The sequence below is a fragment of the Phyllobates terribilis genome, unplaced genomic scaffold (assembly GCF_046119375.1).
Source record: "Phyllobates terribilis strain yellow unplaced genomic scaffold, ASM4611937v1 Scaffold_11__3_contigs__length_659146591, whole genome shotgun sequence".
In the NCBI taxonomy this organism is placed as follows: Eukaryota; Metazoa; Chordata; class Amphibia; order Anura; family Dendrobatidae; genus Phyllobates; species Phyllobates terribilis.
Window position 1 is genome coordinate 129101584 of NW_027362771.1, and position 18685 is coordinate 129120268.

The 18685-nt window shown below is 41.4% G+C and overlaps 1 protein-coding gene across 1 annotated transcript in view; it reads left to right on the forward strand.

Annotated features, from left to right (window-relative positions):
• OTOGL (otogelin like) overlaps positions 1-18685 on the forward strand; it is a 346660-nt gene that overhangs the window by 158668 nt on the left and 169307 nt on the right. Inside the window, exons 26-27 of the mRNA XM_073651595.1 lie at positions 15626-15760; positions 15857-16003. Coding sequence (XP_073507696.1) covers positions 15626-15760; positions 15857-16003 — 282 coding nt within the window. The remainder of the gene's footprint in view (positions 1-15625; positions 15761-15856; positions 16004-18685) is intronic.

The window sequence follows — 18685 nt, forward strand, 5'->3', positions numbered from 1 at the left end:
CACAACTAAAGAACTAGGTCCCAGAAGTGTACTAGTTTCTTGATGCAAGCTACTTGTGGGTGTTGCTGCATAGTGTGGTGAAAATGAATATGACTGAAGCAAGCACTATGAATGTGTTATGTGCTATATTGGAGGAGGCACAGAGTGTGCCGAAGAATTCAGGAGGTGCTGATGAAGAGATTGCCAGCAGTATGTCACAAGTGGCAGCAAATTGCTATATGGCGAAAGTCTATTTTGTTCAAGCCCATTGCTTCATGCTCTTAATGTTAGTTTCTAAAACTACCAAGCACAGTTCCACATGAAAGACTCTGTAGCCATCAAGTTTGTTGCTTCCCTGTGAGTGAAGTTGTTGAGCTTTGACCTGCATTCCTTCCTCCACTGTTTACTGGGAGGACTATTCTGTTACCTTTGCCATTGTATGCAGATGTTTGAAGTGACATAGCCCCACATAATAATTTATAAAATGGTAACCCCACTTTGCACTATAAACTGTCCTATTAAAACCATATTGCAGCGTCAGGATCAGGTGTTTTGTACATTTATTTAATCTCATTTATATTCATTGCCAGAAAGCCAAATTATCAAACTTTTATTATATTTATTTTTCAACCAGAAAGCAAATACAATGCCAAGCTTTGCTATGAAGGCAAGGCCACATTTTCAATTCAAAATGTTAATGACACTATTTTCAAAATCAAACAATACACAAAAATACTAGATTAATCTTGGCTTTTTATTAGTTTGTTTCCCTGCCAACATGCCGCCCTGCTACCAGTAATTGAAATTTCAGAACTTTTCAATCATTGCTGCTTAATAAAAAAATAATGCTCGTATCAAATGACTCAAACAATGCAATGAAATAATGGAGCTTTTTTCCCCGCTGTGTGCAATCAGACTTTAATTTTCTTAAGGTAAAAAGTCATCCAGGGAAGCGCAAGTGATTAAGGAGAGAAAGAAATAAAGCATTAACAATTCAATAGTGAGTTTGCTACTGAAATTGTAACCTGTGATGAGTGAGCAGTGCCTTTCAGAACATTTTCAATTTTAATGATAGACGTTTTATATGTGCTGCCTGAAGACTTAGCTATATACAGGGTCTGCTAATAGCAGGATTAGTGATAATCCACTAAAAGTGAAAACATGTATTGAATAGAAACGGACCTAGCGTAGACATTCTTTGTATAAGCAAAAAAGTCTCATGAAAAAGATAGTTCCACAACCTCTTGTACTGTATAGAGAGATCTTTAAATTCCCTAAATAACTGAAATGCTGATTACATTTTTACTTTATTAAGAATATAATGCATGCTTTTTGGTGCATTTGTAGCTTACTGCTACTAGATAATACCTTTCAATTAGGAATATTGGAAACAACAGACTTGATCTATTGAAGTTAACTTACCAATAAAATGGAACCTCTAAAGCCTCAATCAGCACAAAGTGTAAATATTCCTCCTATTCTTTATCGTTAAAGGGATTCTGTCAGTAAGATCAACCTCCCTACACCACATATATGGGTATACAGGTCTTTGAAATATAAATCCATCCACAACTTTATATTTTACAGTGCTGGCCAAAAGTATTGGCACCCCTGCAATTCTGTTAGATAATACTCAGTTTCTTCCTGAAAATGATTGCAATCACAAATTCTTCGGAATTATTCTCTTCATTTAATTTGTCTTCAATGAAAAAAACACAAAAAGAATTGTCCAAAAAGCCAAATTGGATATAATTCCACACCAAACCTTAAAAAGGGGGTGGACAAAAGTATTGGCACTGTTTGAAAAATCATGTGATGCTTCTCTAATTCGTGTAATTAACAGCACCTGTAACTTACCTGTGGCACCAAACAGGTGTTGGCAATAACTAAATCACACTTGCAGCCAGTTAACATGGATTAAAGTTGACTCAACCTCTGTCCTGTGTCCTTGTGTGTACCACATTGAGCATGGAGAAAAGAAAGAAGACCAAAGAACTGTCTGAGGACTTGAGAACCAAATTGTGAGGAAGCATGAGCAATCTCAAGGCTACAAGTCCATCTCCAAAGACCTGAATGTTCCTGTGTCTTCCGTGCACAGTGTCATCAAGAAGTTTAAAGCCCATGGCACTGTGGCTAACCTCCCTAGATGTGGACGGAAAAGAAAAATTGACGAGAGATTTCAACGCAAGATTGTGCAGATGGTGGATAAAGAACCTCAACTAACATCCAAACAAGTTCAAGCTGCCCTGCAGTCCGAGGGTACGACAGTGTCAACCCGTACTATCCGTCGGCATCTGAATGAAAAGGGACTGTATGGTAGGATACCCAGGAAGACCCCACTTCTTACCCCGACACATAAAAAGCCAGGCTGGAGTTTGCCAAAACTTACCTGAGAAAGCCTAAAACATTTTGGAAGAATGTTCTCTGGTCAGATGAGACAAAAGTAGAGCTTTTTGGGAAAAAGCATCAACATAGAGTGTACAGGAAAAAAAAAGAGGCATTCAAAGAAAAGAACACGGTCCCTACAGTCAAACATGGCAGAGGTTCCCTGATGTTTTGGGGTTGCTTTGCTGCCTCTGGCACTGGACTGCTTGACTGTGTGCATGGCATTATGAAGTCTGAAGACTACCAACAAATTTTTCAGCATAATGTAGGGCCCAGTGAGAGAAAGCTGGGTCTCCCTCAGAGGTCATGGGTCTTCCAGCAGGACAATGACCCAAAACACACTTCCAAAAGCACTATAAAATGGTTTTAAAGAAAGCACTGGAGACTTCTAAGGTGGCCAGCAATGAGTCCAGACCTGAATCCCATAGAACACCTGTGGAGAGATCTCAAAATGGCAGTTTGGAGAAGGCACCCTTCAAATATCAGGGACCTGGAGCAGTTTGCCAAAGAAGAATGGTCTACAATTCCAGCAGAGCATTGTAAGAAACTCATTGATGGTTACCGGAAGCGGTTGTTCGCAGTTATTTTGGCTAAAGGTTGTGCAACCAAGTATTAGGCTGAGGGTGCCAATACTTTTGTCCAGCCCTTTTTTGGAGTTTTGTGTGAAATGATCAATGATTTGATTTTTGCTTCATTCTCTTTTGTGTTTTTTCCTTGCAAGCAAATTAAATGATGATAATAATACCAAAGAATTTGTGATTGCAATCATTTTCAAGAAGAAACTGAGTATTATCTGACAGAATTGCAGATGTGCCAATACTTTTGGCCAGCACTGTACATGTGTTACTGCATCATGTTATGTCATGCTGGTGACTCGCACGGTTTGTAAGCGCCGCCCTATGCACTGCGTGCACCGCTTTGCTCCTCCCAGTGTCAGACCATCTTGCTGAACTACCATGTGCAAACACTTTCAGAACTGCAGTTGCTGGAGAATCTCCACCCAGTTATTGAGTAGAGCAGCTAGACTCAGCAGGAATTTAAAACCACTGGATATTTTAAGCCGCTCCTCTGATCACACCATGCCTGAGCTTAGGTTCTATCTGCAGTTCATCAATAGTTCCCTGTCTAAGTACATTTTTGTTTTGACTCTCCTGTTACTGAGCAAGTTTGTTCGTTCGTTTACTCTGACCTCTCCACTCCTGACCCCAGCTTTGTATTTTGAACCTGTGCTGCCCACCCGTCCTCAGTCTGTCTGACCATACCTCTGTCTTCACCCTCTGTGCCTCGCATTTGTGTCTCTGACCCACCGGTCAGCTGCTGCAGGTTCGGGGACTGCCCTGGAGTGGCACCTAGTGACTATCCTAACAACTCAAGTGCATCCTCACATCAGAGGTTAAAATGAAGACCAGGTAGTCACTTATTTACCCCCCTCCAGGGTAAGCCCGGCCAGTAGGGCTGTAGGTCCGCACCCACCGTCATCACACTGAGTGTTTAATGTTTTCATTCATATGCACATCAGCCGTTTTGTGCGCTGGGCATAGTGGAGAATTTCCTGAGCCTTCGTCTCCCTGCTTGTTTCCCCAATCAGCACTATCCTCTTTGGCTCTTTAGCTTGATTAATAACTCACTGTTTGTGTGACATCAGTTGCCAGGCAAGGAAATCAGAAAGTGAGCTATCAAACTAAAGTGACTGATGCTGGGCAGGAAAGCAAGCTGGGAAGCAGAGATTTGTTAGATGCTAACACTAATTTCTCGGGAATACAGCAACAGATTGAATATACAAAGGTGTCAATGCCGCCTTCTAAAGACCGTAAAAACTCACACTAAATAAAAAGTCCAATATCCCTTGAACTGAAATTAAAAAAAACAAAACAAAACAATTAACTGAACACTCAGAGGAACATGAGGCATAAAATAAGAGTAGTTGACGCAGTGATAGTTCCTCTTTAACCCCTTTACAGCCTGGGGCGTAATAGTACGCACCAGGCTGTCACCCCCTGCTCAGCGCGGGCTCCGGCGCTGAGCCCACACTGAACCGGGCACATGTCAGCTGATTTATACAGCTGACATGTGCCCGCAACAGCCGCGGGTGGAATCGCGATACACCCGCCGCTGTTAACCTGTTAAATGCCGCTGTCAATCTCTGACAGCGGCATTTAACAGCACCGTGCCGGAAGTGCGTCACTTACCCCGCCCATCGGTGACCCCGTCGCGTGATCGCGGGTTACTGATGGGTGGGCATGACAACCCTGGGTCTGCAGCAGACCCCAGTGGTTGTCATGTACTAATCTCCATGAGCGCCACCTAGTGGTCGGTGCTCATAGCACAGCATAGCAAGCAAAAAGTGTAAAAAAATGTTTTTAAAAATATTTAAAAAATTAAAAAAATATAAAAGTTTAAATCACCCCCCTTTCGCCCCATTCAAAATAAAATAATAATAAAAAAAAACCCACATACACATATTTGGTATCACCGCGTTCAGAATTGCCCGATCTATCAATATAAAAAAATAATTAATCCAATCGTTAAACGGCGTAACGAGAAAAAAATTCTAAACGCCAGAATTACGTTTTTTGGTCGCCGCAACATTGCAATAAAATGCAATAACGGGCGATCAAAACATCTGATCTACCCCAAAATGGTATCAATAAAATCGTCAGCTCGGCGCGCAAAAAATAAGCCCCCACCCGGCCCATGATCATGAAAAATTGAGGCGTTATAGGTCTCGGAAAATGGCGCCATTTTTTTTTTTTAGCAAACTTTGGATTCTTTTTTCACCACTTAAATAAAAAAGAACCTGTACATGTTTGGTGTTTACAAGCTCATAATGACCTGGAGAATAATAACGGTAGGTCAGTTTTAGCATTCAGTGAACGTGGTAAAAAAAATAAAAAAAAAAAATCTGTGGTATTGCACTTTTTTTGCAATTTCACCGCACTTGGATTTTTTTTCCCATTTTCCCGTACATAATATGGTAAAACCAGTAATGTCGTTCAAAAGTACTACTCGTCTCGCAAAAATAAGCCCTCACACGTCCATATTGACCAAAAAATAAAAACGCTATGGCTCTGGGAACAAGGGGAGCAAAAAACGAAAATGCAAAAATGGAAAATCCCAGGGTCCTTAAGGGGTTAAAGGGAACCTGATAGGCTATACATGCTGTGCAATGTATGAGTGGCATGTGTCAGACACTGGCTGAATGATTCCAGCCAGGTATGTTTGATGCTGAAACACTGCGGCGTTTCAGAGTAAAACTAAAAGTCATTAGGGAACGTCCATGGGAGGTGATGTGGAGAAGTAAGTCTAATCTCCCAAGCAGCTTGGTCCCCAACAGCTTTTAAAGTATGTGTTTTTTTCTTAAATGCTGCAGGGTTTCAGAGTGAAACAAACCTGCTGCTTCTAAAAATGTGCTACACAAAGAAAGATGAAGAGGAACCACTCCTGCCTGTGCGTAATGTGTATGGTAGACATCATAGCAGCTAGTCTCTACCCACTAGCTTAAAGATGACTTATAGAGACTGAGCCTGCACAGAGGAAAACAGATGAAAAATGCAGAATACTAGTCATGTAATGGCCAAAAATAGTGTTATTCCTTATGTACACAGACAGCGTGTTATTCTAAATAGTTAGATTTCCAATGGACAATGTTTTACTGTTAAGGAGTCAGAAGCAGCTTTGTTATGGTATTTGTGTATAGGGTCTCATAGATATTTTTCAGATTCGCAAAAAAACCCTTTCCCATTGTCATCAGTGTTTTGGATTCAAGTTTCATCAGTATTTGGTAAGTATTACAGTTTTTACTATTTAAGTGTTTGGTCAGTGATTTTCACGTATGAAAAAAAAGCTAAATTGCAAAGCTTTTCCTAAACATTGCAATGTTAATCACAGATAGCACCCTGACTATAAACTGATGCCATCCATGTGCTGTCCATGATTTTCATGGAGCCCTGGACTTGTATAAGTAATTTTGATCCTTGACAACGATAAAAAACAGATATGTCCCTGTAATTTTTTGTGGACCACTCTGTCTGCAAAAGACACAGACATGTTAAAAGCTCCATAGACTATAATAGACATATATTCTATCTGTGAAAACCACAGAAAGAGCATGTATGTGAAACAAGACGTCTAAATGAGGCCTAAGAAACATACATTGAATACAGAAACATACTGTACATGAAAATGTGAATCCTTAGCCCAAGGCCAGTGGTTCTTACAAAATAGAAGTTTTCCTTTCAGTAACAAAAGTTTTGAGCTATAGCTAGTGATGAGCGCGCAGAGTACTTTCGAGATGCTCGGGCGGGAGCTCAGATCCCCGTCCTGCATGTTTGGCGCTATTTAGAGCACCAATCATGCAGGGATTGTCTGCCACTCACTGTAATGTCACAGCCATGGTGGTTGTGGCATTACAGTGATTGCCCAAATCGATGGGAACAGTGCTCACAGTGAAACATGAAAAGCCGGCAATTCATCAGCCGCATACACCGGTACCGACAATTTAGAACAGAAAGAATAGAGAATCACACATAGATTAGATAGATAGAAACATGTCAGTCACATATATAATAAGTACAGTGACAGTGTTGGTTACTGTACTTGTTATTTAGTGTTAAAATAAAGGATTTATTAAAAAAAAAATTGCCGTGGGGTTGCCCGTAATTTTAGTCTCCGGAGCATTTCTGCATCTCCCTGGCAGAAAAAAACGCATGCGGATTGTACATGTGTTTTTCCTGCCAGGGACAAGCGGAAGTGAAGCGTTCTTCACTTGGATTTCCGCATGCGGGTTGACAAGCGCTTTCCAAGCGATTTTAGCATCACCTGGAAAGTGCTTGACAACTTGGTCACACTATATAAATCCATGCAAACGGCATGGATTTATATACTGTGACCGAAAGAATGGTAAAAAATAAAAAAATAAATATATACTGACCCTCTGATGGCCCCCGGTGTCCTGCTTCGCTCTGTTCTCCCTTGCCGGCAGCGGTACACTGAAGGACCTGCCGACGTCAGCGTCGCGTGACCCGTCACATGACTATGACGTCAGCGCAGGTCCTTCAGTCCATCGCAGACTGCCGGCATGCGAGGAGGAGTGCACCGCGGGCTGCCAGAAGGTAAGCATATATTTATTTTTTATTTTATTCTTTTTTTTTTTTACAGGTTTTATGGTACCCAGGTCCGGAGGAGAGTCTCCTGTCCTCCACACCCGGGTACCATCCGCACATTAGAACGCATGGAATGCGCATCTACATATACAGTGATGCGTAATCCATGCGATCTAATGCAAGTCAATGGCGGAAAAAACGCAGCACTTCCGCAAAATAATTGGTAGTGCTGCGTTTTTTTCCGCAATGATAATCCGCAGCGGAAATTTCCGCAGCATGTGCACAGCACATGCGGATTATCATTGGGGAACATGGCAGGCCTTCTACCATGCGTTTTTTAAGCATTTCTGCAGCGCTTTTGCCGCTGCGGAAACGCTTAAAAAGCGCATCGGGGGCACACAGCCTTAAGCTGACCAAAAGTTCTGCTGTTACACAGTCAGCTATCAGTGGTTTGTTCTGGAGTGTACACTTTTATCATTGTATTTACACATAGAGATAACAGGGCATTTGAACAAGCATACAACTCGGGCAGTTATTTTGAAAGCTTTATAACAGCACCTTGTGAGGAGCTGAGAGGGGGGGGAGCTAGGTGAGCAGCTAAGTGCTTTATAGAAATCAATGTGCTGGAGAGAGGTGGCTGGGAATGTTAGGAGTTAACTCTTTTTCCGGAATAGAACAATTACGCACACTTGGGACCAGGGTCTATTTTTATGCTGTCTAATAGTAATTTAATAACTTGAGAATACAATTTTAAGACCATAGGTCTTTATTCAAAAGAATGATATTTGATTAATAGGCAAATAAGTTCTTCATCAACACGTCTAATGTGCAGAATTTTTGAGAATCACCATATAAAATATTTCTATATGATATCTGCACCTAGTGATATTTTAATTTCATGCTACTTTGAGGAGTATTTTCAGTTCTAAAGTTCATGGGTAAAGCCAGGAGAAATCCAATCAGCTACAATGGCAATCTGCCTGTAGCTTTCTCATCTGCTGAGTGTTGCTATGCTGGTGATGAAAACCAGGCCTGCGTGGGTTTTGTCATATTAAAACTAGACGTATTGTGTGAATAACAGGTGCTGCAGAACTTGCTTGGGCTTTTGGCCTTTGAGTTCTGACTCTTAAATGAAACAGAGTAACTTACAAAGGCTAATTTGTTCATGTCTGGTGGAGTGCATTTAGCTCTTGATGAAGTTTTGTACGTACTTTGAACTGAAACTAATTAGTAATTAAGAAACTGATGCCGCTGTGCACTCATGCACACATGAGATTGGAGAAAACTATGACACTCTTTAAATCTACTAGATAATAATATTTTAAAATAATTGTACAAGTATACTGTATGTATCTTACTGGATATGCTCCTTCTGTAAAATTAGATAACAATTATAATAATCTTAGATTGTTGTAATAATAATACTGATACAGAATATTATAAAACAGTATTATCAGGCATACAGTCCAATTTTACCGGTTGTTGTCTAAGTGTGTAGGTCTCTGGCAAAGCCATTGTCTTTACATTACATTAATTACGTTGCATTAATAAGTTTGCATGCCAGTTGCTTTTCTGGAATAGTTCTGAAAAAAAAACCATAGTAAAATAAATGATGCTATATTCATACTACAGTATGCTTGTGCCTGTAAAGGTCTCCTTACATGTACTTAGAAGGTTTCCTGCCTTCAGGACCAGCAGAATACCACCTACTGCACTATTTACCTATTTACAAGGTACCTTGTAGTTGATATCTTTGTGCCAAGTTTTATAAAATAGAAGAATTGTTCTTCTATCTATTCATGTAATATGCCAGGATACGGATATCAGTCTCAGCAGGCTTTGCCAGTCACGATTTGGCAGTGAGCAAACACACTAAATCATATATCAATACTACTGAGCTTCCCGCATTAGCGTAGAGTTCTGCTCCACTGACCTAGAAAACATTGCTGATGAGAGCAGAAGATAATGCCAGAAAACAGCTGTATTACTGTAATATGAAAAGAAAAGTGCATGACCACTCGTTATCGCGCATAAACAGCTGTCATACTTTTACCAGACTTATCGGACAAACATTCATCATCTGTTCTGGTTTCAGATGGACATAATGTAGTCACATGGGTTGTACAGCCATAAAAACATTGATGGGATGGGAAAAGTCCTCAATATCAGAGTTGAGAGCTCAGAGGGAGCGAAACACCTCTAAGAAGGCTTCCAACCTGAGCAATGCTTTTTTACCTTACCTAACAATAGTGCCATTAAACACCCAGGTGGTCACCTCAGTGAGCTGCTATGAATTCCTAATGAGCAAGAGTACTGTATATACTGCTACATCACTTTACATGTATAGATACTACATTATGCATAACAGACTTTAAACTATGGCTCTAAAACCCCAAATTCAGACCTAATGAGCGGTTATAATCACAACCATTGAATTAATATCATCTATACTCACCTCCAGTGATGGCGCCATTCTAGCGGTGTTGACACTGGCTCTCCCGGGGCTTGCATGGCATTGTTATGTCACGCTAGCCCTAAGGTCAATCAGCGCTGGATTCACTCTGCTCTCCTATGAATGCAGTTGACATCCGGAGGTAGTGAGGGCTACGGCTGCTTTCTCACTTCCTCCGGATATCATGATTTGTCTGAATGAGGGGAGAATGAAGCCAGCACTGATTGGCCGCAGTGATCACATGAAATAGCAACAGTGAATGGCACCTGCAATGGATGTGAGTAAAAGTGTTATTTTACTTGGAGGGAAACATAAGGATTCAGAAGGGGTTGTCTGAGTAATGGACAAGCCCATTAAATACATTAATATTAAATAATAATCATGGCACTCACGAAATCAATGACAATGTTGTTCAAAAATAACTCAAAAATAATGTTTTTCAAAGTACTGATGAATCAAACAAATCCAATATCTTGCTGAAATATGTATTAGGAAAAGCCACTTTTTACATTATCATTTTTTTGTCTTTTACTTTAGCAAATCTGTCACCCACCTTGTCTTTAGAAATGTCATTGTCCCTCTCGATGCTAAACAAAGTTAAATTGGACAGTCAGGCATGCTCGCAGATGTGTTTTAACGGCTGAAACTTCTCTCCTCTTTTGCATTACTAACATCTGGGTCACCCAGGTCAGCATATTCTCTGTAACCTCAAAATGCAAGACACTCTCAGCCTATGAATAATTATTCTTTCTCTCTATCTGCTCCTTTTTGCTGTTGATGAGCCCTTATATTACTGTGCTGTCCTGACTGATGCGATGTTTAGTTATACAAAAACTTTTCCACTGTTTCTAATTGAGTATTAGACCGCTCATGTTGTTCTATTTTGTTGATTTTGTTTCTGAAATTAGAGATGCCTTTCCACGAATCTGCCCATGGTGCATGATTTTCCTACTTTGCGACTGTATGACTGAAATTACTGAATCATCTTTTTTCTGAGTCTTAGAGAAAATTGTCATATAGATCATTCATTCCTGGCTGACATTGGCCATGTTCCAGAAGAACTCTAATTATATCAGTAATAAAATTCTGATTTTGGAAAATAAATAGATCAGTGGGTTAAGGGTCTTCAATGCTACTAGGACCCAGGTTTTTGTCAAGGTTGTCAGTGTGGCCTGCTAGGAGAGCATGAGCTCCGGATAGAATCACTTGTTTCACGTATCTCATTATCACCGATTTCTTTCTTACTCTTGCCTTTCTATAATGTTGAAAGAAAACCTGCCAGCACGATTTTGTAATGTAGAGACATGGGTGTAATGGATTTGTAACACAGATTAAATTGATGCCTTTGGTGAAGAAATCCACTTTGTTGTTCTTTAATCACCATTTGAAATTTCCTGCAAATTAGATTTTGGTGTACAGGGGCTGGACTGTGCATTGGGTCTGTGATTCACCAGCCCCTCCGCCAGCCTCCTCCTCCGCCAGCGTGAAATTACCTAAAGAAGATGAAATGCTCTGGAGGAAAGTAGAGGCCTATACCAGCCTTTAGCATTTGAACAAAGTCACAGCTGCTATTCTGGAATATGACGGAACTGGAGGATAATGGCTTCATGGTCGCTTCACGTTTGATTCAGTTAATGTACTTCTTTTTTTTTAACATTTTTTTTAGGACTTTGTTATCTGTTTGAAGCAAAACTTTTGATGGTTCTGTGATCGCACCCCAATATCTTAGCAATTTCAAGGGTGCTGCATCCCTCTAAAAGACTTTTAAGACTTAACAATTTTTCACTTTTCAGAGTTAGTTAAATCTCTTTTTTGGCACATTTTGTCAGAGGAACACATGCTGCTTAATAATTCTACAGACGTTAATATAGGATGCTGATGTCCTTAGGTAGCAAATTTATACAGCTTTCAAGTTGGAAAATATGTATAAGAATGATTATATGGTCAAAATACTCACTTATCTAATAATTGTGCTCAAAGTGTACACAAAATATAGCCAAGTGTCACGATTTCTTCACTCAGTGTGGTGAGTGGCAGCTCAGCCATCCAATCTGGGTCAGAGGCATGCTGAGCTGCCAGTATTGTGATTGGCAGCTTAGCTGTCCAATCTGAGGCTGTGGCGTGCGGAGCTGTCAGTGTTGTGAGTAACAGTCCAGTTGACCAATCAGGGCTGGGGCGTGCTGAGTTTCTTATAGGTGTCTCCTGTTCTGAGTGATTCCCTGGCTATTTAGCTGGCTGTCTGCATCTGCTTACTGCCAGTTGTAGCCTTAGCTCAGTAGTGCATGTTTGCCTTGTTCTTCGGTGCTCTTTCTCTGATCTATTGCTGCCTGACCTTGGACTTGCCTCTGACCATTCGTTTTCTTATCCCCTTTGTCTTGATCTGCTACCTTCCTGGAATTCTGATTTCAGACTATGACCTGACTATGCGTTTGCCTCACTCCTTTTGTTTATGATGAGCCCTCTTGGTATCTGAACCCCCGGACCTCTTGACTACCTAGCCTAATGGCTTGTCCGTGAGCAGTGACTAGCATCATACCAAGAGTCTCTACATTATTCTTTAATTATAGTTTATGCTTCACTTTATAGGCAAAACTTAAAAATTGCACACATGATGTCCATGACTTCCTATTGATGTATTCATTGTTAGTTAATCATCCCTCACCTATTTATACCATGTATTTTAGAAGCTCTTTGACTTTAAGATCTCCACTCAAAATCACTGCTATCATTAGGAAACAGATACTTGGACATTTTGAAAGAGTTTATCTTGGGAAAATCAGAGGCATTTTTAATTAGAACAGGATTGCTGAAATGTAATCCAAGGAAATGCCAAATCTGTTAGATAAACAAGGTCGGCCGAACAAAGAATACAATGGTGAACTTGTCTGAAATAATTTTAGCCATTTTTTGTTCTGAAGAATAAACTGAAAACAATGGTGGTCATTTCATGCAGCTGGAAAGTAATAGTTGATCATTATAGGCTATGCAATTTCACCCGATTAGAAATGGCATTGTTTGTTTCTAGTTATTACATATCTACTTGTCATTTTCAGTTCTTTCAAGCTATTGTTTTTAGAATTCTTCAGATCTCATATTTTTAAAAGATAAAGTGATGGATGGTTTAGTAGATTAGAATGATGATCTCTAGATTATTATTCAGGTATGAGTTCTGGTGTTAACATGGTACAAAGTATTTTTTGTATGAAATAGGCTTTGGTCCATAATAAAAAAAACAGAATAATGTATAATGTTTTAAATGATAAAAAATTATAAAAACAAACTATAATTTACAAGGTAACCCAGATGAAGCAGTAATTGCGAAACGTGCATCAGTTTAGGTTGTCTTCCTGCATATTTTGGCCTTTTGTTATAATAATACTGTATGTTATGACTTGATGTCTGTTATTTGTGCATTTATATTGTATTAGGGATACTCCTTTGAGTACTATTACTGTTATGTGATGGGTAGTATACAAACACCAAGCCATTTACTACAATTTACACTTGTTTACATATAAATTTCCCTATGCAGGTAGCTTATAGTCCCACTTTTTATTTATTCTTTATTACATTTTTTTATGGCATCACTTTTTGTGCATTTAATGGTTATTTAATCTGATTAATAAAATCATGAGTTTATTGTAATAAGTCTTTGTACTTATCCAAATCAACAGTGACATTTATTTTTTTGTGCCATTGTTGATCTGTGCTAGTAAAGACTTATGAAATGTTGAGCTTTTGTCTAATTGGGATTACAATTTACTAGGGATGTGACTTACTTTCCACTGGGTCTATGTTGTGCTCTTTCCGGATGTTCTCTCCAGATTTAATACGTAATATTGGTTTATCAAGTATCTCATATGGTCATAATAAATTATATATTACTTAACTGTTTGGGTAGGGAGCCTCAAGGAAGACAACCTAAAATAATGGGTAGGCAGGTTTGGAACAGGTAATTTCCCCAGTGGGTCTTCATAGAGTTACATAGTTACATAGTTTATAAGGCCAAAAAAAGACAAGCGTCCATCCAGTTCAGCCTATTTCTTGTGCACTGCAGCTATTCTGCAGCGTTGATCCAGGGGAAGGCAAAAAAAAACCATGCGGTATAGGCCAATTTATATCATTGAGGAAAAATTCACTTCCCGACTCCAATCTGGCAGTCAGATTAAATCCCTGGATTAATTAACTATCACTAAGCATAAGATGTAATTTTATTGTTCTCAAGAAAGGCGTCCAGGCCTCTCTTGAACTCATTAAGTGAGTTGGACATCACCACTTCCTCTCCCAGAGAGTTATAGAGTTGTATAGTTATACAACTTGTTGTATAGAGTTGTATAGTTAGAGTTGTATAGTTAGAGTTGTATAGTTATAGAGTTATAGAGTTGGTCCCCACCCTCTATATATACGAAGTTGTTGGCACAATATACCTGTTTCATCATTTACTTATTTTACTCGCTTATGTATCACCATTTAATCCACAGCACTTTACAAACATCATTATCACTGTTATCTTATCAGTATGTCTTAGGAGGAAACCCACGCAAACACGGAGAGAAAATACAAACTCCTTGCATATGTTGCCTTGGATAACATTTGAACCCAGACCGCCAGCACTGCAAGGCAACTGTGCTAACCACTGAGCCACCATTATTCTCTATGTACATACAAAACAAACATATCATAAATTATTTAACAAAATGCTTAGTTTATTAGTATATAGAAGCACAGGAAAGTTTGTGAAAGAGAATAATGTGATATTTGTATGTAGCTGTACATTGGACCTCCAGAGTCACCTTAACTGGTGGGCCCTTGGCATCCTAGTCTGATACTGGGTAGGCATTATAAAACAAGTGAATGTCATTTATTACTACATAGTAAGTAAAAACTGGAGAAAATCTCAGAAAAAACATGCAATATTTCGTCTTTTAAGAGGGTAGTAATCATAAAGTTTATGAATTGAAATACATTTTGAAGAACTTATCAAAGACATCATGGAAGTCTGATTACAACTTTAGCTTCACACTACCATTTTTTGGCATGCTGGAACATAACATCATGAATGCAGAAGGAATTGAACAAGTAATGGAGTTTTAGATGAGCTGCATTGTCCATATTGGATAGAACAAAACAAAAACTATAAGTCCATCAAAAAATATACAAGTCTATTGTGTGTTTGTTAATGAGCTTCAGTCAAACATTTTGCAGAAATAGGTTTTAATCCTCTTTTTTGCTTTGGCTATTGATTCTTTGTTCTAGTGGCTATGCATCATGTGAATTATTTTTGGTTGATCATGATAATTTATTCCTCTTCTCTACCACTATCACTAAGCTATGACTTAAAGCCTGAGATGCGTTAGCTAGGCTTAACAAAAGATTGCCAGTTTTACTGGATGCTGGAATCACACTTTTTTTTTGCAACACTTTTTCTCTACAGAACATAGGTATTTTTTCTATTTACTAATCATTCTATTTGGGACAAAAGACTGAAAAATGATCATGAACCACAGAAAGGAATGATGAAACTATTATTTACCAAATGCTATATTTTTCCAGGCCAGTGTTGTATTATTTGTATTACAATGTAGTCAAACGTGCAGACCAAAACCAAGAAATAATGCAAGAAAAAGAAAATACTGGTTTGCAGTAATGAAAGGCCATAAGAAGGTTAGATTGATATTATTATATGACATTTTCCTTTTTATTACAGAGCACTGACAATTCCAATGTGTCTATCATTACTCAGAATAAAAAATGCTTTGACAATGACATCATTTGCTCTAAAAATCTTATCATTTCTATGAGCGGCAGAGATATTTATTTTTCAGATACAACAGAGAAACAGGTCGGTATGATTTCTTCATGTCTTTCCGTGCATTCTTTCCTGATGTCCATACCAGATATCTCACAAATGTTTGTACATTTTATGTTCTTGGTGTAGAAGCAGTTTCGATTGCAATATGGCCCTTATAGATATCAACATTGGAAGGCTGGGTTTTATACAGTGGTTCACTTTCCAGAACTTGACATTACTATTCTTTGGGATAAGAAAACAACAATACATGTCAAAGTTGGACCTCGGTGGAAAGTAAGTGATATAAAACATCATATATTTAAATTTTATCTAGCGTGTATTTGAGAATGAAAGTTATATTTAGATCTTATGCACATCCCATCTATAATATAATCGGGGATGCGTGTCTCTGTCTGAAGCCTTTATAGACTGCGCATGCGCGATGCACAGTCTGGATCCAGACAGAAGCAGTCATCCAGCCATTACTGGTAAGAGGAGTGTGTATGGCGCCGGAGATCGCAGTATGTGTAGACACTGAACGCATACCGCACTCTTCGGCGCCATACTTAGATACTTACCTGACCGGGAGGAGAGTTGCCGTGGCGCCTCTCTTCACCAGCGACCGGGGCAGGAGTGAGGCGTCGGATCGGCGCCTGCGCATAGCGCTATCCGACGTCGTTTTACTGAAGACACATTTGCAGTGTGTCTTCAGCAAAATGGCGCCGGACAGCGAGATGCTCCGGCGCCGCACTCCTCCCCCGGCCTCCGGCAGAACAGGACACAGCAGCGCTGGAGTACAGAGCAGAAAGGTGAATATAACTGTTAATTTTTTTGTATGTGTGTACGGCGTGAAAGGGATGAGGGGGCCACACATACCAGGATTGTGGGGTGAGGGGACCATGCATACTAGGATTGAGGGGTGAGGGGGCCATGCATACCAGGATTGGGGGTGAGGGGACCATGCATACCAGGATTGGGGGGTGAGGAGACCATGCATACCAGGATTGAGGGGTGAGGGGACCATGCATACCAGGGTTGGGGGGTGAGGGGACCATGCATACCAAGATTGGGGGGTGAGGGGACCATGCATACCAGGATTGGGGGGTGAAGGGACCATGCATACCAGGTATGGGGGGTGAGGGGACCATGCATACCAGGTTTGGGGATGAGGGGTGCCATGCATACCAGGATTGGGGGATGAGGGGACCATGCATACCAGGATTGGGGGGTGAGGGGACCATGCATACCAGGATTGGGGGGTGAGGGGTACCACACATAACAGGATTGGGGGGTGAGGGGACCATGCATACCAGGATTGGGGGGTGAGGGGTACCACACATAACAGGATTGGGGGGTGAGGGGACCATGCATACCAGGATTGGGGGGGTGAGGGGACCATGCATACCAGGATTGGGGGGTGAGGGGACCATGCATACCAGGATTGGGAGGTGAGGGGTACCATACATACCAGGATAGGGATGAAGGGTACCATACATACCAGGATAGGAATGCGGGGCACCATGCATACCAGGATAAGGATGAGGGGTGCCATGCATACCGGGATTGGCGGTGAGGGGTGCCTTGCATACCGGGATTGGGGGTGGGGGGTGTTGTGCATACCGGGATTGGGGGTGAGGGGTGCCATGCATACTGGGATTGGGGGTGGGGTGTGCCATGCATACTGGGATTGGTGGGGGGGTGCCATGCATACCGGGATTGGGGGTGAGGGGTGCCATGCATACCGAGATTGGGGGTGAGGGGTGCCATGCATATCGGGACTGGGGGGGTGCCATGCATACCGGGATTGGGGGTGAGGGGTGCCATGCATACCGGGATTGGGGGTGAGTGCTGCCATGCATACCGGGATTGGGGGTGAGGGGTGCCATGCATACCGGGATTGGGGGTGAGGGGTGCCATGCATATCAGGATTGGGGGTGAGGGGTGCCATGCAAACTAGGATTGGGGGTGAGGGGTGCCATGCATACCGGGATTGGGGGTGAGGGGTGCCACGCATACCGGAATTGGGGGTGAGGGATGCCACGCATACCGGGATAGGGTGAGGAGTACCACGCATACCAGGATAGGGGTGAGGAGTACCACGCATACCAGGATTGGGGATGAGGGGTGCCATGCATACCAGGATAGGATGGTGGAGACAGGATGGGGGCAGCGCAAATACCAGGAGGGGGGCAGCACATACCAGCATGGGAGACCATGTACCAATAAAAATGCTCGTCACCCGGGCGTAGAACGGGTTCAATAGCTAGTTACTATATAGTAGCAGAAGGAAGGGTGAGGGGTGCCACGCATACCGGGATTGGGGGTGAGGGGTGCCACGCATACCGGGATAGGGTGAGGAGTACCACCCATACCAGGATAGGGGTGAGGAGTACCACTCATACTAGGATTGGGGGTGAGGGGTGCCACGCATACCAGGATTTGGGATGAGGGGTGCCACGCATACCAGGATTGGGGGTGAAGGGTGCCACGCATTCCAGGATTTGGGATGAGGGGTGTCACGCATACCAGGATTTGGGATGAGGGGTGCCACACATACCAGGATTGGGGGTGAGGGGTGCCATGCATACCAGGATTGGGGATGAGAGGTGCCATGCATACCAGGATTGGGGGTGAGGGGTGCCATGCATACCAGGATAGGATGGTGGAGACAGGATGGGGGCAGCGCAAATACCAGGAGGGGGGCAGCACATACCAGCATGGGAGACCATGTACCAATAAAAATGCACGTCACCCGGGTGTAGAACGGGTTCAATAGCTAGTTACTATATAGTAGCAGAAGGAACCCATTTTTTATAACCTAACCCTGCTTTACTCTTCTCCACAACTTTTTCCCTGACCTGTCTGTTGTGTTCCTTGGTTTCATAATGTTGTTTGTTCCCTAATCTTCTCAAACAAACCTCCGAGGCCTTTACAGAACAGGTGTAGTTATACTGAGAATAAATTATACACAAGTGA